The sequence below is a fragment of the Nicotiana tomentosiformis genome, chromosome 5 (assembly GCF_000390325.3).
Source record: "Nicotiana tomentosiformis chromosome 5, ASM39032v3, whole genome shotgun sequence".
In the NCBI taxonomy this organism is placed as follows: Eukaryota; Viridiplantae; Streptophyta; class Magnoliopsida; order Solanales; family Solanaceae; genus Nicotiana; species Nicotiana tomentosiformis.
Genome location: NC_090816.1, coordinates 106,462,262 through 106,485,696, shown reverse-complemented (window position 1 = coordinate 106,485,696; position 23,435 = coordinate 106,462,262). Strand labels below are relative to the sequence as shown.

General features: G+C 38.4%; 1 protein-coding gene across 1 annotated transcript; it reads left to right on the top strand.

Annotated features, from left to right (window-relative positions):
* The first annotated feature begins 14,740 nt into the window (after positions 1 to 14,740).
* LOC104111606 (bifunctional aspartate aminotransferase and glutamate/aspartate-prephenate aminotransferase) lies at positions 14,741 to 22,742 on the top strand. Its single transcript, XM_009621340.4, has 10 exons — positions 14,741 to 15,023; positions 18,680 to 18,914; positions 19,014 to 19,107; positions 19,186 to 19,289; positions 19,898 to 20,146; positions 20,256 to 20,369; positions 20,513 to 20,596; positions 21,516 to 21,686; positions 21,802 to 21,915; positions 22,370 to 22,742. The coding sequence occupies exons 1-10, from the start codon at positions 14,893 to 14,895 to the stop codon at positions 22,508 to 22,510; spliced, it is 1,437 nt and encodes a 478-aa protein (XP_009619635.1). The 5' UTR covers positions 14,741 to 14,892; the 3' UTR covers positions 22,511 to 22,742.
* Positions 22,743 to 23,435: the final 693 nt, after the last annotated feature.

Here is a 23,435-nt window from a genome sequence, read left to right as displayed (position 1 = left end):
CATATTCAAACTTGATCATTTGGTGGAGAGCGGAGGGAACAGCTCCGGCAACATGAATTCATGGTCTACCCAGGAGGAAATTATATGAGGTTTCCATGTCCAAAACCTGAAAAGTCACCTCAAAATCCACGGAGCCAATAGTTAGAATTAGATCAATTTCTCATGTGGTGTCTCTTTTGACCCCATCAAAAGCTCGCACACAGACATTGTTAGCCCGAATTCTTTCTGTTCCAATCTCCATTCTCTAGAGTGTTGAGAGAGGGTAAATATCGACCCCAGAACCACCATCTAACATCACTCTCTTCACATAATAGCCCTCGTATTTGACAGTCAAGTAGAGGGCTTTGTTGTTGGCGGCTCCCTCTGGGGGCAAATCATCGTGGCTGAAAGAAAATCCTATTGACCTCAAAGAATCTTTCAGCCATTCTCTCCAATTATTCAACATAAGTATCAACCGGCACATATGATTCATTTAGTGTTTTCAGGAGAACTTTCTGGTGTTCATCCGAACTCAGCAGCAGAGATAAGAGTGAGAACTGGGAAGGAGTCTTCCGGAGTTGGTCAACTATTGCATATTCTGAAGTTTTCATCTTTCTAAAGAAGTCTTCTGCTTCCCCATTGCTTATAGGCTTCTTGGATGGCAACTGTTTATCAGTTTGGACTTCTTTATCTCTTCTAGGCTATGGTACTTCCCAGACTGATTCATTTCATTCACTTCTCTCATGACATATTTCCTCTTGTATGTGACCACGATTCTGTTGCAGTTCCAGGGGACTATGGTGGGATCTTTCATAGGACTCTGTAGTGCGCGGTTGATAACCACGGGCTCAGTCAGCCTTGGTGAAATTACAGGCCCCCGTGCCACATAGGTCCCCTTTAGCACATACAATCTTGGCACATTCAACGTAGCCTTCCTTTCCCCGATTTTGATTGTCTTATCAAATGGTTTGCCCAAAGCGGACATCTTATTCTGAAAATAATCAGCCTCTTGGGCCTGCAGGAAGACTGTAACCATTCCGGCCTCTTCCATGGGTGGTTTTACTCTGGCGGCCTGCTCGCGCCATTTGATAGCATACTCGCGAAAACTTTACGCGATTTTCTTCTTTAAGTTAGACAGGGAGTTTCTGTCCAGAGTTATGTCAACACTGTACTGGAATTTTCTAACAAAATCTTGGCTAAATCATACCATATGTGCCAGTGGGAGATTTCTTGATCCATATACCATTCCGAGGCGATTCCTGTCAGGCTTTCTCCGAAATAGGCCATCAATAACTCTTCCTTCCCACCAGACCCTCGAAGTTGATTGCAATATCTCTTAAGGTGAGCAATTAGGTCTCCGTGCCCATCATACTTCTCAAACTTTGGCATTTTGAAACCGACAGGTAGATGAACATTTGGGAACATGCATAAACCTGAATAGGAAACACTTTTTTGGCCACTCAGGCCTTGTATGTTTTTCAAGCTTTGTTCCAAGCTTCTCATTTTCCGAACCATTTCTTCCTGCTCGGGGTTCCTATCGCTCTTTCCTGTTCAATTGGGGACTCATATTGTGGTTGTTGAGCGTATGAGTCTGAAGTAACATGAGTTATGTCCGGCTAAAATGGCACGCCCTGGAAGGTGAATGTTGAAGGCTCAAAGCATGGCCTGGGCCCAGTTGGTTGTGCCATGGTGAAAACCGGTGGTGCAGAGAATAACATTGATGGTACTCTGGAGAACAGTGCCTGGGGGCAGACCATAGAAGGCACACCGATGAAGGATGATGTAGAAGGGTACCCAAATGGAACAAATGGGTTAGTCATGGGGATGTTGGTGGTTCCAACTGTCCTCGGGACCAGCTCGGGGAATCCGTAAATTACGCTTGGCATTTCCCTACCGTTGGACCAGGCGTCCCACATTTCCAACATGTGGAGACATAGCATCTTGTTCTCTTTGGCAGTTGCCGACTCGGGTTGTGAAATAGGAAGCTCAAGGCTATCCTCAGTGTTAACAAGGCAGAGATTTCTTTCTAAAGCCATTGGGACTCTTCCTTTTGATCTTGTAAAGTAGGGGTGAGAAGCTAGAGTACCGTCAAAACCAACCACCTGAACAAGACCTAATAATTTTTCACACACAACACACTTGTCAATTTTGAGACATTTAACAGATAGGGAATCGCACATTGGGGATACAATGCACCGGAACAGTTAAACATTTCTAAATATTTTTGCAATGGCTGTGTCTTTCATCCCGGCTTTCACTACCTCTTCTGTAGCTCTTTTCTTTCATTTTACTTCATATATTGGTTTCTTTTTCTTTCTCTTTTTGTTGTTTTTCACTCTTTGTTTTTCTTTGTTATTTTTGTCACTCTTTCTTTCTTTTTTTCTCTCTTTTTTTTACTCAATTTATTTAATGGCTATGATTGAATCCGATGGGGATTGCCTTTGTATCATAACGCCGCATGAATCAGATCATTATGTAGTTCAGGGAGATAAATGCAAAAATGAAAGAAAAGAAAAATTTTGGGGTTTTTCAATATTTCATTAAGAAAAAATATTTCTGGTTTTTGCTATTACATAAACTCGAAGACACTAATAACTGAAAAGGAAAACATACAGACTCAAAACAAACAACAAACAGACTTGACATGGATAACAAGACAAACAGACTCGATAAGGGTAAAATACAGACTCAAAAACTGAAAAATCAAGAACAAAGATGATGCTTAAATGTTATTCCGGGAGCCCGAGTGGCTTCAGTTGGTCTCGGCGCAGGCCTTCTTGTAAGCTCTTCTTGAAGAATCTCGAGGTCGGCCATGATCTGGTGAGCGAAAGATAGTACCGAGTGGAAGAACATAGCTCGAGTCATATTTTCACATTCATGGCATTTCATTGCCGCGTAGTCGGTTATTTCCTTAATTCTAAGCTTGATGGCGCCTTTCTCCTGGAGCAATCGCCCAAACTGTTGCTCCCAAACTTCTACTATTTGCATGGCCTCATTGTTTTGGTTTTGCAACTGCATCGCCCTTTCTTCCAATTGGTTAATCAGTGCATAGAAATGTTCTCTCTCGGCCCTGAAGTCTTTCATTTGTTGACCTATCTTGTTTTCAACAACGACCGACTCTTTCATTAAGATCGCGACATCTCTATCATAGCTTTGCTTCACCTAGCGGGCTAGCCTTGTTTGTTCTTCTGCATCATTTGCCAACTTTGCTCGAGCTTTTACCAAATCTTTCTCGGCCTTTTTCAGATCGGCCGCATAATCATGCACTTTTTGCCTCAAGTTGCTTATGATTTTTTAGTCCCTCTCACTTCTTACCGGCGTCTCGGCGGCTATCTTTATTTCCTGAAGCTAAGCTCGGAGGGTTTCATTTTCCTGGGCTAACCTTTTATTTTCCCCCTCATCTTCAGTGGCTTGCAACCCACTTTCAAATTTGATGGTTCTGGCTTGATGTTTTAGTTTGCTAACGGTGGTCCGATGCTCCTTCTCTTTTGCCAACCAAGCCCACTGTTCTTGTGTTGTATCAATAAATTCCTGGACATGGGGCCTTTTAGATTCGTCATTTGTTGTGACTCTCTCTCTGTACCAAGAGATGTACCCAGGTAGAACCTTGCCTTTGGACAAATTATGTACTCAGGTATTTGCCCCCAAATACTGTCTCTCGCTCCAATTTTGACGGACCATGTCTTCGGGGAATTGAGCAGCATAGCGAATTATAACCACATAAGTACTGAGGTCCATATCCTTGGGAACTCTCTAACATCTTCCAAGTTGTCTGATATAGTTGGATGCTATGGAGACCCATCAGAAGGAAGTAAGGACCCGTGGCCGGCATATGAACAATCTCATCGACAGGGAGCCAACCTATTATCCATTCTATCTTATCTGCGGTCAAAGTCTGAAGGCGGGTGATCCAATTTTTGACTCCCTTTGGCATTACGAATCTTGTCACCCGCGTACCAAATTCTTCGATACAGCTTTTCCCGGTAGAACCGTAATTCATGTATCGGGGACGGTGACAAAGGTGTTCGATCATCCACATTTGTAATAACAGATTGCACCCCTCGAAAAACCTAACTCCGCCTTACATGATGTGAGGTCTCGGAATATATCTGATATGATCATGGGTGTGAGGGCACTCTTGTCCTCAATAGTCAAAAAATGGACAACTCCAGTTACACGTAAATCAATGTGCCCGTCCTCCCTCGAAAACACCAAAAGGCCTAAAAATGCTACCACGAAGGCGAAACATCTATGCATTTCCCACTTTGACCGGTTGCCTTTACTATAGAGTCCATTTTCTGGGTCTTCGAATCCTCTTAAATGCCTGTGCTGCTGGTATAGGAAGTGAAAAGTGGAATCTCCACATGCCAAACTTTCTATTTTGATCTATCTACTTATTTTCAGTAAGTCTAGAAACTTGTGGGGAGTGACGGTCCTTGGAGACACCAGGTACTTGTGTCTCAATCCTTCCGTACTCCCAGCATAGCCTGCCATTTCTTCCAGAGTGGGTGTAAGCTCGAAGTCTGAGAAATGAAAAGCATTGTGGGTTGGGTCCCAAAATGACACTAGTACCTCTATCAGATCACTTCTGGGTTGAATCTTTAATAGTTCGGTGAGCGCCCCCAAGTATTGATTGACCCTGTCTAGTCCTTATTTTCCCAAATCTTCCCACCACATATGGAGTGACAATGAAATTTGATCCATAACCCTCACGGGTAAATTATGAACAGTGCACATTTTTAAATTAGGGTGACTGGGTTAAAACATGTGAATTTTGTTTAAGAACTGACCATGAAGAGATTAATTTTTTAAATCCAACAAATGACGGCTATTTTTGAAAATACGACCCTTCAGCACTTCAGAAGGGAAGGTTTTAGGGTTGTGCTTGCTAAGTGGCCTAAAAATTAGAAAAAAGAACCATAGGCGGCTATTCTTGCAAAAACAGCCTTTCGGTATCCCGTCGAAACATTTATGGCTATTTGGAAAAAAATGGCATCACCTCACTTTATTTATGACAAAATGACAACATTTCATATTTTTAGTTATTTTTGCAAAAACGGGGCTGAACCTGATGCAGGTTGCCTATGTATCTCACATCCGGTAAGAATCAAACCCGCGTAGTTCGGCAAGTTTTGACACAACAGGAAAATATGACTTTTGGACACAATGACTTTTTCTTTCTCTTTTTTTTTTCAAAATTTTGGCAGAGTTTTGGGATATTTGGAATACCGCAGTTTTCAAAATCGGGTGAATTTCTCTCTCCTACTTCACTCTTGACTTTTTTTGATTTTCTTTCCCTACTCTAGAAGCCGGTCAACATACAATCCGAAACAAATAAATGCACAAGTAGCACGTAAAATGTATTATGATGGTCTTTTTAGTTTCGGGTACACCTGTCCTAGACGGACCCAACCACTGTGTTGAGTCCCCAAAGTCAAATGCACGTGATGCAAACAAACGTTCCTACTAGGGATCTGGCATGAAGCTTTGTTATTCTAGGTTTGAATCCTGGGGGTGTGTTGTTCTAGACCTGGCTTACCTGAGCGGACAACTCGAACCGAGATGGGGGGGATAACGTACCGGGAACCAAGAGGCCATCTGGCTTTGTAACTGATCCTCGTTCTAAAATAAGGATATGACACTCTAACAGAAAAAAGAAGCCACGCCAGCATGCGCTTCCCAGAAGATTTAGAAGACTCAGAGAGAAGCGGTAATATCAAAGCGGTAAAGAGCGGCAATTAGCACATTAGGCCCAAGCATGTAATATCAGACAATCACAAGAAATCCAAGCATAACAGTTATTCTAAGTTCGAATTCTGAACCCTGAATCAGAGATTCTGGGTTCGATCCCCAGCTGAGTCGCCATAGCTGTCACACCTACTTTTTCCCGAGGGATAGGGAGTTTTTTCAATTAAGGTGACATTATTCAAAATGAGATTATTTATTTAATTAGAGTCGCCACTTGGAATAATTATTATGGTATCCCAAGTTACCGGTTTATTTTAAAATCCCAAATCGAGGAAATTGACTCTAATTATAGTCTGCAAATATAGAAGAACGGGTAAGAAAATTATGTTAACCCGAGAGAAGGTGTGAGGCACTCCCGAGTTCCGTGGTTTTAGCACGGTCGCTCAACTATTAATAATTGGCATAATTATCTGATTTATTATATGTTTAAAACCTATTATGCATTTTATCTTTTAACCGCTTTTAATTATTTTACAATAATTATGAAATTTATTTAAACAAGTCGCGGTGTCGCGCACTTGTTGTTTTTGTACACATCGCAAATCACGCTACGTGAAACGTACCCGTGATTTACAACATATCAGTTTTAATTATTTAAAGTTGTGGTCAAGTCGCGTGAACGCGCACTCGAATTGGGGATTATGTATCATGACTATGCTACGAGAACCATACCCATAGTCACGATGATTTATTAATCACGCCTAAAGCACATTACGATATTTATAAATTATTTGAACTAATTTAAGATGATTGTGAAAGGGCAAGGATTATGGAATCTCATTTTGGACAAAGTGTACGCGAATTGATAAGAGTCTAAAAGAATACGTGAATATTTAAAAGAAATTGTTCCTCTAACAGAACTTAGTTTAACTAAATTGATGGCGAAACTAAAGGGAATAAAATCGTTTTGGATTATGTTTAAACCCAGGGTGAGTCCAAGGTAAATAGCACTGGGTTTATGATGAACCCGAAGCTCCAAATTTAACTTTAACATTCTATTAATTCTAATCTCATATCCGGCCTTGTTGGCTCATAAACAAATGTTCAAATTCTAAAAGAACGTGAATGCAATGCTTATCCTATCCACTGAATTTTACAAACTATCAAATACATGATAAAAGAAGAAGCAAAGAAAATTGCAAGCTCTTCACCAAATAGCCACTTCTGTAAATTCACAAGGTTGTTGCTGCTTAATAGCGAGCAACAGTAGGGGATCAATGACAAAGCCAAAGAAAATCATCATTGTTAGTTTTAAATTGGCATTCAACTTCAAAAGAAAAAGCTGATTGAACTCTAACACTTACAATTCTGGCCATTTCAATAATGATTCTTAATAATGGTAATGGGCATAAATTGTTTTGAATATATACATGAGTTGTTCGCAATAATGGCTAACTTAAACAGGATATGATTGATCTTCAGCTTAACTTCCATCCACCAATGACTCTGAATCTATCTCTTAGCCTTAGAGTTCACTGATCTGACCAACTAGTGGTCATATTTGCATATCACAGCCATATAGTCAGTAATAACAACTCTCTTGCATTCCAAAATTAACACAAATCCACATATTTCACACACAACACTATAGTAAAGCTTCTGTTTGAACTACTACCAAATCTGCATGATTTAAACAAAACTTCAACCTTGTTCAAGACTAAAGAAAAGGTTTAACAACTGATGCCACATGCTTGAATGACCATAAATATCAAATTGACCCATACGGGTGAAAAACATATTTAAGCTAACACATTAAGAGAGCAGAGAACAAATACTCATAAATCAATCAAGAATAACAATATTTGATCATTCGATAAAAATATAACAACATAGGGAACTTAGTACTGACCTAGCTGAATAGGAAAACACTAAAGGATAATCCAAATAAGAGTAGAATCTGGTTCAAGTTAAAATTCCAGGAGAAAAATCAGCAGTAAAACCAAGGTTTCAGCAGTCAATCACACTTGTAAAACCCAAAAGAAATGAAGCATGAGGACAGAACAAAGAAAAGTTTGGAATTGTTTTTTCTATATTTTTTGTTTGTTTCGTATTTAGACTGAATATTTCAGAGTGTTCTTTTCTTTGAGATAAATTCAGAGAATTGACGTGTGTCTCAGTGAGAGAATGGGAAGGTCTTATACAGAGAATGATGTGCAAGAGGATAGGGAATGAGAGAGAGTTTAAAAGGAATCTGTCAGCTCCTAAATTTCAGGGGAATGACATCTTTTTCTAACAATATTTGGACAGCTATCCCTATTTCCAGATATTTATCTCATTTTCAGCGTCTTTTCTTAACGAATTAGGACAGTTGTCCCTTTTTCCAGCTGCTCTTTTTCTAGAAACATCTAAAAGATTCTCATAAATTTATTTATTTCAATTAACTATATTAAGTTCCTAATATTTACAAAACAAGGTTATCAAACAAATACAAAAATCAAACGAGGAAAATAGTGATGCAATTTATCCTAGCAAATAATTTTAATAAACAAAATGTCCCAACATCTAATTAAACTCAAAAGTTGATAAAACCTGTAGCTTACAATTAAAACTAGTTAACATGCAATTAAGGAATTCAAACACACAAATGTGTTAAACTAGATATTAATCTACGGGTTAATTAACTAACCTATGTGCTGAAGCTAATCTAATTAGACTAATTTTAACACTCAAACAAGCAATTTCAATTAAGCCTAAAGGACAGTTCCTCTGATCTTTTTTTTTTCCTTAAAACAAATGAAAACCAAAATGAGATAGAACAAGGTGAGGATGTACCTAATGAAAAGAAAAATGGTTCAATTGAAGCGACTTCAACGAGATTCGGCCGAATTCCGATGTCTTCGACACGAACTGAAATTAACATCTTGAGAACAATCGATTAATGTGATTTTCAGCTTGAATCGAACCTTGAAGCTTGAAGAATCAAAAAGGAAAGAACCTAGGGTTTCTGGGGGGGGGGGGGGGGGGGTTAGATCTGGAATTAGTGGAAATCTAAATGGTTTTTGAAGAAACAAAAGGGTGATATAGTGTCACGACCCAAAATTCACTAAAGGTCGTGATGGCACCTAACACCGTCGTCAGGCAATCCAATAGTGAATGATTAACTTAATTACTCATTTTATTATTTTTGAAATCATAATTTTCATCAATTAAATAGTAAGAAATAGGATTTACAGGGTAAATGGTAATGTTTTCACGATTACAATAAAGAACAACCCATAAACACCCCCAAAACCCGGTGTCACAAGTGCATGAGCATCAACTAGGAAATATAATACAATGTAACCCCTGTATGGCATACAAATTAGATAGGAGAATATAAATAACTCTGATAGAAACTCTGCAGGCTACGGATCGTAACATGAAATGCAGCTCACGGTAAGTCCCCGCAATAGTCGCGCCTCTGCGTCCGAAAGACCACCTGACATATATGTACCTGCACAAAATGTGCATCAAGTGTTGCATGAGTGCGTAAATCAATGCGTACCCAATAAGTATCTAGCCTAACTCTAGAGAAGTAATGATGAGGGGTCGACATCGACACTTACTAGTGGTCAAATAAGACAAATACATTAAGAAGTAAAATAGATATGGGGCAGAGTAAACGAACAAAATAAACAAGTATAAATACGTAGTACAATCCTCCTCTCTATGATAAACTCAAGCTCTCAATTAGCAATTTCCTCCTCAATTGGGCATATATACATATATATAATGGATCTCACTAGATAGGTTCATAATCCAAATTAGGAAGACTCATAGATACACTGACTTTTTGTCAAATATTACTCCCGATTCCATGAGAGTATTTTATAGAAATGCCGAGGCGTACAGCCCGATCCCATCATAATCTGTGCACTGCCTAGGGTCGAACGACACAAACCATAGATGTATCTATTATACTGTCGAGGCGAACTACCCGCTCCCATGAGAGTGTGGTATATAAGCCCGCCGAGGCGAGTGGCCCGATCCCATTAGAATAAGAAACTTAAACAGGTCCTTGACCCCACTCACGAATAAACGTGTGAGTTATAATTTTAAGGAAAAACCTTTTGTCGAAAATGCATAGCGCGGGAGAAATCCGAAAGAGGAAACACAATTATTCTGCGGCAAATCATGAAACTCGTCAAATCTCAATAATAGCAAATCTATCACTCTACGCATGTCTAGTCTCAAGTCGTAATGTGAAGTAAAAGTATTTAATAGGCAAGAGATAACTCGAACAGTACAGTTATAGCATGGCGTGAACCTGAGTCTACCTGGACAATAACATGAATGTAGCTACGTACGGACTCTCGTTACCTCGTGCGTACGTAAGCCCCCACAACAAGTAACACATATAAATTACAACACCTAGGGGTAGTTTCCCCCTCACAGAGTTAGACAGGAGACTTACCTCGCTCCGAAGTTCCATAACTGACTCCAAGCCGCTCTAACACCTCAAACTGGTGCTTGTAGCTCCAAAACTAGTCAATCAAAATGAAAATCCATAAATATATACTCTTATACTTATTATAAATCAAATTATAACAAATTTCCAACTCCGCTCGAAAAAATCGATAAATTCAACCCTCGGTCCCACGTGCCCGATTCCGAATTTTTTGAAGATAAACATTACCCATACTATTACTAACTCAAATATATGATTTATTCCCAATTGCATGTCCAAATTCGTGGTCAAAATCCAAAAATACCAATTTCTAAGTTTTTTTTTTCAAAATCCCAAATTTATACAAATTTCCATATTTAAATCCATATATATACCATGTATTTAACTTAAAATAGGTGGGAATCACTTATCTTGTGATTAATGCTGAAAATGGTGCTCCAAAACGCTCCAAGGTCGGCTCCCATGGAGGAAATGAGATGAAAATGGTCAAATTCCTATTTTAAAACTTCACTGCCTAGGTCCGTCCTTCTTCGCGTTCGCGGAAAGATCATCGCGATCGCGAAGGCCAAAAATGCACTACTTCCAATTTCCTCTTCGCGTTCGCGTCAGCTAGGCCGCGTTCGCGATGCCTTCAAGCCCTACTGCTTCGCGTTCGCGGTTGAAGCTCCGCATTCGCAAAGGCTTAATGGCTCCAGGTCCCCCAGTCCTCTTCCTTCTTCGCGGTCGTGGCCCCTATGTCGCATTCGCGAAGGCTTTCCTAGCTTCTGCCTCGCGTTCATGTCCACTGATTTGTGTTCGCGAAGGCCAAATTCCAGCAGCCCCAAAATTCCTCTTCGCGAACGCATGAGATCCTTCGCGTTCGCGAAGAAGGAAACCAGACACCAGCACAGCAGCTCCAAAGCAGCCCAACTTGGTCTGAAACACACCTGAGGCCCCCGGGACCCTGTCCAATCACATCAACCTGTCCCAACATATGACATGAACTCGCTCGAGGCCTCAAATCACATCAAACAATATCAAAATCATGAATCGCACCCCAATTCGAGCTTAATGAACTTTAGAACTTCAAACTTCTACATTCGATGCCGAAATCTATCAAATCACGTCCGATTGATCTCAAATTTTTCACACGAGTCACATTTGATATTACGGACCTACTCCAACTTCCGGAATCGGAATCCGAATCCGATATCAAAAAGTCCACTCCCGGTCAAACTTCCCAAAAACTTTCAAATTTTCAACTTTCGCCAAATGAACCCGAAATGACCTACGGACCTCCAAATCCATATCCGAACGTGCTCCTAAGACTAGAATCACTATACGGAGCTATTCCCAGGCTCGAAATTCCAAACGGACATCGATAACATTAAAATACACTTCAACCCAAATTTATGAAATCCTTCCAAAATGCCAACTTTTTACAATAGGCGCCGAAACGCTCCCGGGTCTTTCAAAAATTGATCCGGACATACGTCTAAGTCCAAAATCATCATATGAACCTGTTGGAACCTTCAAATCCCGATTCCAAGGTCGTTTGCTCAAAAATCACACCTTAGTCAATTCTTCCAACTTAAAGCTTCCGAAATTAGAGATTTCTTTCCAAATCAACTCTCAACTTCCCGAAATTAAATTCCGACCACGCGTGCAAGTCATAATACCTGAAGTGAAGCTACTCAAGGCCTCAAACCACCGAACATCGTACTGGAGCTCAAAACGACCAGTCAGATCGTTACATATAGGGTGAGGATGAGACGGGGATTATAGGGTAAAGGTTTGGGGCTGTTTAGAGTGGTGGCCGCCGGTGAGGGATTTGGGGATTTTAGGGCGGTTAGAGTTTGAGTGAGAGAGATAAGAGGGAATGAAAATGGGAAAATGAACTGGTCTCTAAGGGTTTTGGGGGGGGGGGGGAGGGGTATTCAGACAGTTAAATGTAAAATGGGGTTAGCTTTAGGGCCGTTGGATGGGACTTGATGGACGGCTGAGATTCAAAAGGGCAAAACGGGGTCATTTGGGGGTCTTTGGGGCTGGACCGGGTTTAATGGGGTCTGGACTGGGCGAAATTGGAGCAAGATTTGGGCCGTTGATCACTGGCCTAGTCTGAAAACAAAGTAAAAAGCCTCTTTCTTTCCCTGTTTTTTCTAAATTAACCAATCTAATTCTAATTAAAACTAGCTTTACAAAATTAACCTAATTATCTATTTTTCTAACAATTAACTAATTATTTAACTAACGAATGCATGTAAAGTTACTAATGTATTTTTGGTATTTTAGTATTTTTTTACAAATGCAATTAAAATCTAGAAATTATAAAGATTAATATATTTTTGTTATTTTTTAAGATTTAAAATGCTACTAAAAATGCACCAAACAAAAATACGCACAAAACAAATCAAGTAAAATGTAGAAAAAATCCTAAAATTCTATAAAATATTTAAAAACTATTTTTTGAGATTTTTAGGAGTAATTTCATATTTTTGGCAAAAATTACGTACTCACAACTGTGACAAAACCTAATGAAGAGGGGGGTTGGTTATGTAGAAAAATAAAAACAGTGCCACCCACATTGGCTTGGCCTGGTCGGGAGGATGTACAGCAATACAAATGTCATGTGGGCTAGTGTGCTATTCCATAAGTATTGTACTAGCAGAAACCCTTCTAGGCACATTGCCTCTAGGATTTGGCAAAATATCAAAAATGGATGGCGGGTCTGTAGTAAGGTCACTAGGTGGGTAGTATATAAGGGGGATAAAATTAACTGTTATGGTGATAGATGGATCCTTGACATGGAGTCCCTTAGAAGCCTTATCATGGCACACTCAACCAGGGGGGAGAGAGTTTGAAAGTAGACACTTACTACAACGAGGGTCACTGGGACATTACTAATATCTCATTTGACCTCCCTGAGGAGGTAGTGTCTACTATAAAGTCTATCTTTGTTAATTCCAACTCGGCAAATCTGGATAAGATGGTTTGGAACCTGACTAATAGTAGCCTCTTCTCAACCAAAGGCTGAACCATCATTAGGTCCATAATCCTGGTAAAGACTTCAACTGGGCATGGGGCCAAAAGCTGCCCAACAAGATTAAATATTTTTTTTGGTTAGTAACCCATGCCAGGCTCCTTACAACTCAATACCTCCACTCAAGGGGTATGAACCTAAACCCCAATGTGTTTCTTTTGTAACAAGGAGAAAGAAACCATAGAACACCTACTTTTCAAATGTGACAATGCTACCCAATGCTGGCAGAAGATAGCTGAGCAAAGCCATTCCAACCTTAATATCCCAAACCTTGTTACCAAATAAGCTAACTGGGTGTACACCTTTAACAAGGTTAAATACCAACCCTTCAATGACTTTCTTAAGTGGGGCCACCTAATCCCTTTCTGTCTTTGGCAAATTTGGTTAACCAGGAACACCGATAGCTTCAACCATAAGAATGATCATGTCCTTTTTAAAATGGCCATTAACAAGGCTGCAGAATTCTTGCACATAGCAATAGGAGAAAAAGATCACATACATAGTAATGTTATCTCTGTTAAATGGCACCCCCCAGATAGGGGTTGTTACAAGCTAAACACTATTGTGCTTACAATAAAAAAGATAAAAAATGGGGGAATAAGAGGAGTAATTAGAAACAGTAATGGGGATTGGGTAACAAGGTACATGGGGAAAGTCAAGTGTACAAATACCCTCCATTATGAGCTAACAAATTTTTTGCAGGCCTGAAAAAATGGTATCATCAAACAATTTAGTGCCCTTGGAGGCCACTGTGGACTCGACAGAAGTAATACAATGTATTAACAAAGGTCATCTGATATATGATCCCTTGGTTTGTGAATGCAAGTCTCTCCTAGTAGCGTTGGGCCATCCACCGGTAAATCACACATTCAGAGAGGCAAATAGAGTGGCAGACAAGCTGGCAACAGAAGCAGGGAAACAACTGGGTGAAGGAATCAACTTTTTGATAATTCCTCCAGTGTTTGTCAATGAAGCACTATGGGCAAATACCCTAGAAACTATTTTTGAAAGAAGCAGTAACAATTGTAATATTATAAATGTAGCTTTGGACTATTCACGGTTTGGTACAATGGGCTTAACTCCTCAACAACCCAATGTAAGAATAATTTAAACTAGTATTATAATATAGTATGCTCTTGACCAAAAAAAAAAAAAGAAAGAAAAGTAGCACAAATCAAAAAGTTGGGAAAAAAAGTAAATGAAAGTTGACGACAAGTGTGGCAATGGTAAAAGATAATTGGCCTCACAATATTACACCAAAATTATATTAGTTTATCATGATTGAATAATAATTAAAGCAAGAAGATATATATTAATTGAGTACTAATTTAGTGATAGACATTTTATGTAAAGAGAATGTCATATATTTGTCACCAAAAGTAAATAAATATTTGCGTGTGTGTCATTTGACCAAGTAAAGAATGCAACCTCAAATATTATCCTCAACTTGGAATTGTATCATTGATAAAATATTTTTTTAAGACAATAATTATTTACAGTAAGCTCATATTTGTTGTTAAATCATGATAGGTTTACTCTAACAAAACACAAAGCAAACGAGAAAAGAGAAGAGAAACAAGTTCACCAACCAAGGAGAGCAGAGTAGGCAAAATAGTAGGAGTATATCAATTTCCACAGCCTCCAACAACTACTACGCTTGTTCCTCTAACCTTACCAACCCCTCCTTCACTATATATAAAAATGCAATGGAATCATCAATTCAAAACCCAACATTGAAATTGGATATAAATCCCACCAAATGGCTGCTACTACTACCGCATCTTCGTCAAGAATTGCTTCAAGACCCTCCATTCCTCCTGGACTTCATTCTGATTCATTCAATCCCACTTCAATCTCTTTCTCTTCTAACCTTCACAGTCTTTCTCTCAAGTAATTTTCCTCTCTACCCTTTTCGTTTCTTGGTTTTTAGTTGCTATTACCTCAAAGAATTTTGAATCGCTAGCTCGTTTTCTTGAAATGGTGAAAGTTTCGATTTTTACGCAGTAGAGGTTCCTTTTTTTTTTGGGGGGGGGGGGGGGGGGTTAGGAATCTACTATTTGTTTTAGGTCTCTGATCTTCCCGAATTGGTCTGTTAGTATTTATTTGTTTACGTATTACATATCTAAAGAAATGAGGATAGAATATCTTTCTATGTTCTTGGATTTGAGAATGTGGAAGTCTCTGATCTTCCCTTGTGCTAGAATTGCTCCGTTAGTACACATTTTCTTTGCTTAATAACTCCATTAGATAAAAAGAGGAATAAGGATAAAGTATTCGGCTATCTAGAATAGCACTAATATGGAGGTGTAAGATATGAGGGTTGGAGACTACTGTCTGTAGAGAACACTTTGATACAGTTTCCCTATCACCTTTGTCTCTTTTGATGTCTTATTGATGTGGCCATTTTCCTTAATGGTTGAGCCTTTTGTTTTAAACTGATGATCCATCATGTGATAAGTAATTGAGTAAAATTATCTTATGATTGATTTGAATTTTTTGTACTCACGGATTTTAAAAAATACCAGCGTTTTGGGGAGCGAGAAGTGGAAAAAAGCGACGAGCGCGCTTTTTTCATGTGAAGCGCAATTTAATACAAAAATAAAAAAAATTAAATAGGCATAGATAAATGACCAAGAACTCAATAAAAATAACATATTAAGCAAATCTTTCAATTCTTAAATTAAGAAGTAAATAATAGATACAAGAACTAGATAGTCAATAATCCTCATAAGTCATAAAATATTAAGCAAATGCAAAACCATATCACAAAGGGAGCAACATCCTCTTCGTCAACAAGATCTCCAAACTCTTGAAGTGTCATCACATTTGAGAAGAGAAAAAAACAAAGTTGAACAGAGAAAAAAGAAGAGCAGAACATAGAAAATAACTGATGCAAGTCAAAGAACCGAAAAAAATAGAAAAGAAGAAAAGAAAAAAGAGAAGAAGAGAAAAGAGAAGAGGAGTCGAGAGGACACAGGTAAAGCAGAGAAAAGAAGAAGAGGAAGAGAAGATCAACAACAACAACAACAACCCAGTAGAATCCCACTAATGGGGTCTGGGGAGGGTAGTGTGTACGCAGACCTTACCCCCCTACCCCAAAAGAGTAGAGAGGCTGTTTCCGAAAGACCCTCGGCTTAAGAAAACAAAAAAACAAAACGACAAGAGGAGACAATATTAGTATCACCACAAAAATCATAGAAAAAATAGGAACACCATGAAATACAGAAGAAAGATGCAAAGCAAAAATGATAGCTAGTAAATAGGACATGCACTGAAAAGCGAAGTAGTAAAACACAACATTGTCACTAGCTATCCTAGACAAAAACCTTACGTGGCCAGTCCCACAATGGTACGAAGTAAGTCAAGACTCAACTACATCCTAACCTACAACTCTAATACTCGACCTCCACATCTTCCTATCAAGTGTCATGTCATCGGAAATCTGGAGCCTCGCCATATCCTGTCTGATCACCTCTCCCCAATACTTCTTAGGCCGCCCTCTACCTCTTCTCATGCCCTCCACAACCAGCCGCTCACACCTCCGTACCGGAACATCTGGGCTTCTCCTTTGAACATGTCCGAACCATCTAAGCTTCGCTTCCCGCATCTTGTCATCAATGGGAGCCACGTGCACCTTCTCCCGAATAACATCATTCCTAATCTTATCTATCCTAGTGTGCCCGCACATCCACCTCAACATCCTCATTTCTGCTACTTTCATCTTCTGGATATGTGAGTTCTTAATGGGCCAACACTCAGCCCCATACAACATGGCCGGTCTAACCACCGCTTTATAGAACTTACCTTTGAGTATTGGTGGCACTCTCTTGTCACACAGGACTCCAGATGCTAACCTCCACTTCATCCATCCTACCCCAATACGGTGTGTGACATCCTCGTCGATCTCCCCTCCCCCCTGGATAACCGAACCAAGGTACTTGAAGCTGGCTCTACTCGGAAAGAAGATGAGAAGAGAAAACATACCTTGAAAGAAGTTGCAACAGTCAAGAGAAGAGGAAGAGATGTGGCAAGGATTGCAGCAGTCCACTCGAAGCGGATGTTTTGGAAGAGAAATAAGAATGTATTTGCAAAATTTTAAAATAAAACCCTAGACAGTCGTCGACCTAGCTTAAGCGAGCTTTTCTCGCTTCTGGGCCTGAAGCGTGCGCTTTTTAACCCATGCCTCGCGTTAGGGCAGAAAAGCGCAAGGGTTGCGCCTCGATTCTCGCTTAAAGTGCAGAAGCGCTCGCTTTTAATAACACTGAAAAATACTTTGGTTGAAAGAGTTGAACAATCAGATTGGGTTTTATCTAGATGTTTAGATTTTTCAAGTTTGAAGTTCAAGTTTAAGTAACTTAAGGTAATAAAGTTTACTCTAATTAAAGGAGAAATTAACTTAAACTAATATTCTCAATGTTGCTAATGCCAGCTAATTTAGTTTTTCGATTTTTATTGAATAAGCTTGGCCAACCTATAGTACATTTTGACGATCTTGCGAAAACATTGTTTACTTTGTGATGTAGTACCGATTTAACAGACCTCGTTAGATGGTCCTAATAGGTACTGCTTGGAGTTTCTGAATTTGCTAAAAAACACGAGTACATTTTGGCTAATGTAGTTTTTTCTTGGATGCATATATCTTTGGCTAACATCTTAAACTGCAGAGAGAAATTAAGTAGGAGTAGTACGATTCTGAATGGAGTAATTAGTTTAGGCCACTGCATGCCTGTAAAATAATTGAAACCATTATGCTTTTGACTTTGTCTAAGATAGCAGTGCTTATAGCTTTATCATAGTAATTGAAACTCTATGTAAGCCTTGGGTCATGAAACTAAGTATTATCATAACTGTTATTAGTTTTCTAATTATTAATTAGTGGCTAAGAAAAACGATAATGCTACAGAAAGAGCCACTGTTCTAGAATCTTAAGTAAAATCATTATTAAATGATAGTAATCGTAATTGTAGTCTTACATGTTTCTTCTCATTTAACAGGGACGATAGGCCTTCTCTTTCCTTTTGTTCTCTCCCTATCGTTTTTCTAACCTAGCATGGCATTATTTTTTTTGACATTTTGTCTTCAGCTACCCATGGTTCTGTCTATATTATGTTTCCAATTGCAAAATTAGTAAAAATAGTATCTCCACTGTCAACATCAGTACAGTACCTTATTTTCATTCTAGGCCATCCCAAGAAGGTTAATCTCTAACCATAAGTGACAAAAGTTTGATATTGAAATGTTTGAATGAACATGTAAATGCTACTTTTACTATTTGAACTTAATTTCACAACTTTACTAATCAAGAAAAGAAAGGGAGAAAAGGAAAGAAAGAAAGCTTGAAGAGATATCTTTTCACCTTTTTAACCTATCTCTGACAAAGTCAAACATATAAACATAAACTTTCTTATATGTGCAGTTGTCTAATGATTTAGACAAAATTTGACATATGGAGTGTGCCATCGGACCAGGATAATCATTCAGTAGGAAATACTCCGCCTAGATGTTTTTGCTGAATCAGGATATTTTTCCATATATGTCTTTGGCAGATCTTCAGGCTCAAAGAGACAGCTATACTCACCTAGAACAGGTGCAGTTGTCATAACACAGAGCATGGACAGAGTTGAGGTTGATATCTCGCTCAGCCCTAGGGTAAATTCAGTAAAGCCTTCAAAAACAGTTGCTATAACCGACCAGGCAACTGCTCTTGCGCAAGCTGGTGTACCTGTTATTCGATTAGCAGCTGGTGAACCTGATTTTGACACTCCAGTTCCTATAGCAGAGGTAGTATTTCATAATCACGGAACCTGATCTACTCCTATTCTGTGGAAATCAATGCTCTACTCTTTTCTGTACTATACTAAATTAGTCTTAACTTTTCAGGCTGGGATAAATGCAATTCGCGAAGGTCATACCAGGTATACACCAAATGCAGGTACTATGGAACTTCGTTCAGCGATTTGTCATAAGTTAAAAGGTACTAATTTCTCTAGTTGATTTTTTTTACAGAGATTTTTGTTTATATTTGCTTTTCTGATCTAATTTCTTGATTTAGAGGAGAATGGGCTATCATACACGCCTGATCAGATTTTGGTAAGCAATGGGGCAAAACAAAGTATTGTACAGGCAGTGCTTGCAGTTTGTTCCCCAGGAGATGAGGTATTTCTACACATTACTAACTTTCCATATAATTCTCATTTCCTTGTCAAATTGTAATTACGGGTCTTCCCACAGTCTGCCTTATGGAGGTGAATACCTTAAAAAGTTGACAACTATTTGATTATTTAAGCATCTCATCTTCTTCTTTTGACTGCTATGTTGATTGCTTGGATACAAAATTTTAACTCGGGAGTTATTTTGTTTTCTTCATAAAAGGAACTGCCAGCACATTTTTCCTTTTCTCTATTATTTAATAATCTCTTGGGAAAAATACTAAAGTTGGTTTAATTGAGACATGAATTATAATGTAAGTACCATTACTTCTATCAGTTTGCATTTCCCCCTGAAAAAAAGAACTTTTATTTGGTGAAGTGCAGTCCATTTGTCTTTTCTCCATCTTAAAGAATGTCAGATGCAGAAGATATGGTTGGATACTTTTTAGTTTCCCCCCATCAAATATGGATGCTAAGCGGTTTGATTTTTCGGACAAAAATCAGTGTTGACACAGAATCACAGTTACTGTAATGAAGATTGTTTGTTAGTTGTGAGATATAAGAAATACTTCTTTCTGAAGTTTGTCAGCTTATTAACCCACATACGTGGGACAGGTTCTTATTCCAGCTCCCTTTTGGGTGAGTTACCCTGAAATGGCAAGGATGGCAGATGCAACGCCTGTGATTCTTCCAACCAGCATATCTGAAGATTTTCTCTTACATCCAAAGCTTCTTGAATCTAAACTTAGCGAGAAGTCAAGACTTCTGATTCTTTGTTCTCCATCCAACCCAACAGGGTCTGTTTACCCTCGGAAATTGCTTGAAGAGATTGCTGAGATTGTTGCTAGGCATCCGAGGCTTCTTGTAGGTTCATCATATCTAACTTGTCTTGAATATGAATGTGATCTCAGTCTGTTTTCCGAATTTTGAATACCCGCTTCCTGCCCCAAAAAATATTTTTTCTGGTTTCCAGGTGATATCAGATGAAATTTACGAACACATTATTTATGCACCAGCAACTCATACCAGCTTTGCATCTTTGCCTGGTATGTGGGATCGGACTCTCACCGTAAATGGTTTCTCTAAGGTAATGTAGCTCTCATCGCATAAAAATTATAATTCCTTACTTTTTTCCTTGTGTTCCTTGAATTCTTTGGTGGTGGCTATTTCTTTTACAAATATGGGGAAATGTTTCTGGAGGTGCGCCTTGTAATATATGCATTGTTGTAGGCATTTGCGATGACTGGTTGGAGACTTGGTTATATAGCTGGTCCTAAACACTTTGTTTCTGCATGCAATAAGATCCAGAGCCAGGTAATATTTTATATTCTTAACAACTATATTGACTTAAATGAATGGTCTTTCTTATTCAAACTCTTATTAACAAGAGGTCTGGAAACTGAATTTCATAGTTGGATTTAGTTTAGTATGATTGACAGAAATCCTAATATAACTGCTAGTGCTGTGTTGGAGCAGCAAGCCCTTATGCTGTCACCTTAGTTGACCAGAAACCACTTTTAAGAATTTCAAATAGTATGCCAATAGTTGCGTGGAACATAGTTTTAACTTTTAACCTGTTAGTTGAAGTCTTACTCTGGATTTAAAGGGCACTTGTTAAGTTGGTTCAGTTCATCTCTTATATATTGGTAATGTATGCCCCGGCAAAATAATTGGTGTTTGGCACTAGTCTCTTGTTTCTAGAAAAGGTCTAAATCCGTTTTAACTTACCTGAATATTTTCATCTTATTTTTTGAGTATATGTGAATAAGTTCAAAACATGTTGAATGGCCCCAGGAAAATTAAGCTATCAAAGGCATGCGATTGAGAACGAGACAATTACTTTACATCGATAATGTGAGAATTATGGATTTGCTGAAGAAACTTATACAATAAACAATGTATAGCTCACTTCTAAAGGCATAATCAAAGATCTAAAAACTTGTGAAGCTAGAGCATATTAATTAAATAATGTGTCATGTTGCTTTTGATCACAAATGATCATTGACAAAACCAGTTTTCTTCCGATCATACTTATTGGAGTGTGACTAATGTATGCATTCAAGTACTTTCCTTGAATATGATCTTTTGTTTGGCCATAATTAACCTATTCATTATAGACTCAGTGAAAATAGTAAATGACCTGTTCATTGTCTAAATAGTTCTTCATATTATCCGGTGTCTCTTTCCCCCTATGTGAGAGTTCACTTCTAAATCTGTGTCTCTGATGTTGCAGTTCACATCAGGTGCCAGTAGCATCTCCCAAAAAGCAGCTGTGGCTGCTCTGGGACTGGGCTATGCTGGTGGAGAAGCAGTTGCAACTATGGTAAAAGCATTCCGTAAGCGGCGAGATTACCTTGTCAAGAGCTTTGGGGAAATAGATGGCGTCAAAATTTCAGAGCCTCGGGTAACAGTCCATTCATATGAATTATGAGTGTACTTAAGAGTAAAATTTCTGAACTAAGGACTTACAAAGTAGAGAAACAGGATATAGTGAGCCCACTTTCTGTTTTCTTTTGCAGGGAGCTTTCTATCTATTTATTGATTTAAGCTCTTATTATGGAGCAGAGGTTGATGGATTTGGCTCCATCAACAACTCAGAATCTCTTTGCCGATATTTGCTGGATAAAGCTCAAGTAAGATTCACGTTTTTTTGAACTTTGAAAAACATAATTACACATGGACAGATGCGCAGATGTTTACTTAACTATAGGCCACAAGTTGTTTGCACTAAAAGTGACTCTAGGATCACACTCTGTTGACAAAATTTTCCGAAAATACAAATGCTGCAACTTTCAAACAACTCAATACTTTTGAGTCTTTGACCATGTGAATGTGTAATCTACTAGAGCATATAATCTGGGAATTCTGCAGAAAAGATTTCCTCCTTAACAATGTAATTCTTGAATGTTAGGCAGATATAATTAATAATTGGTCAAAATTTAGAAAGACAATCCTAAAAGAATCCTATAGTTCCTCGTGGTTTAGTGAATGTGCATTACATTAGGATGCATGCTAGTACCGGCCTTGCCTACCTACCATTTCTTTTCTCCATGTGCTAACGCCTGCGCTTTCTCTTACGTTAAACAGGTAGCGCTTGTCCCGGGGGATGCATTCGGGGATGACACATGTATCCGTATCTCCTATGCAGCATCGCTCTCAACCTTGCAGGCAGCTGTGGAGAGAATCAACAAAGCATTGGTTACTCTTAAACCTACTGTCCCAGTTTAGAACATGCATCAATTACTGCATGCTAATTTGAATGCACCAACAGACAAAAGGTTGTATACTAGTTTGTAGTCTGTCCTTCCCTGTTCTGTTTTCATGTATTCTTAAGTGCATTACTGGCGATTATTTCTCCTGGATCTTTGAGAAAGTTCCTATACTCTGAAGTTGTTGATTTGTGTGCAAATTCTTGGTTGATGATTAAAAATGCAAATAAATGAGTGTGAGATATCCAAAATTATGAGTCCATAGAATTTCTTTGTTTTTGTATCCGGAGTATAGCCCTTTCTACATTTTTTTTCCTATTACATAATGAAATAATGAATGGTTATGTAGAAAAGTCTGTCAAAAAATTGCCCATTTGCTAGACTTTTGCTTAACTATATGCCTGAGTTGGAAGTTGGTAATAAAAATTCTCTCGCCGTTAATATTAAGAGGGGAACTCGACCTGAAAGTTTAATTTCATATTAATGCGACGACACCACATTGCTGAATTTAATTTATTTATGTTTCACTTTCCTTACCGAAAGTGGATTATGATTATAATTTAATTTATTTATTTTTGATTTTATTTTCTTTTGAAATAAAGCGAGACATAATGGTCAAAAAAAGAGTTAACGTGTGATATGGTGCCATGTGAGCATGCTTGCCCCACTTTTCTGGTAACGTTTTATCTAACGGAAGAGAACAGGGAATTACTTATCTTGTTGGACTTCCCCTTTGCTTCAACTCTAATTACAAAATAAAAATGCTAACTATTAGGATTGGTATACTACTAATATTTTTAACTTCTCAAAAAAGCAATAGTGTTTGCATATTTATTTTTCGAATCACTCGTCTACCTTCTTCTTTAGTTAAATAAAAGACGTATCTTTTTATTTTTATTTTTTATATTACTATTCAAACATGTAATGTTTTATTTTTCCTTTTA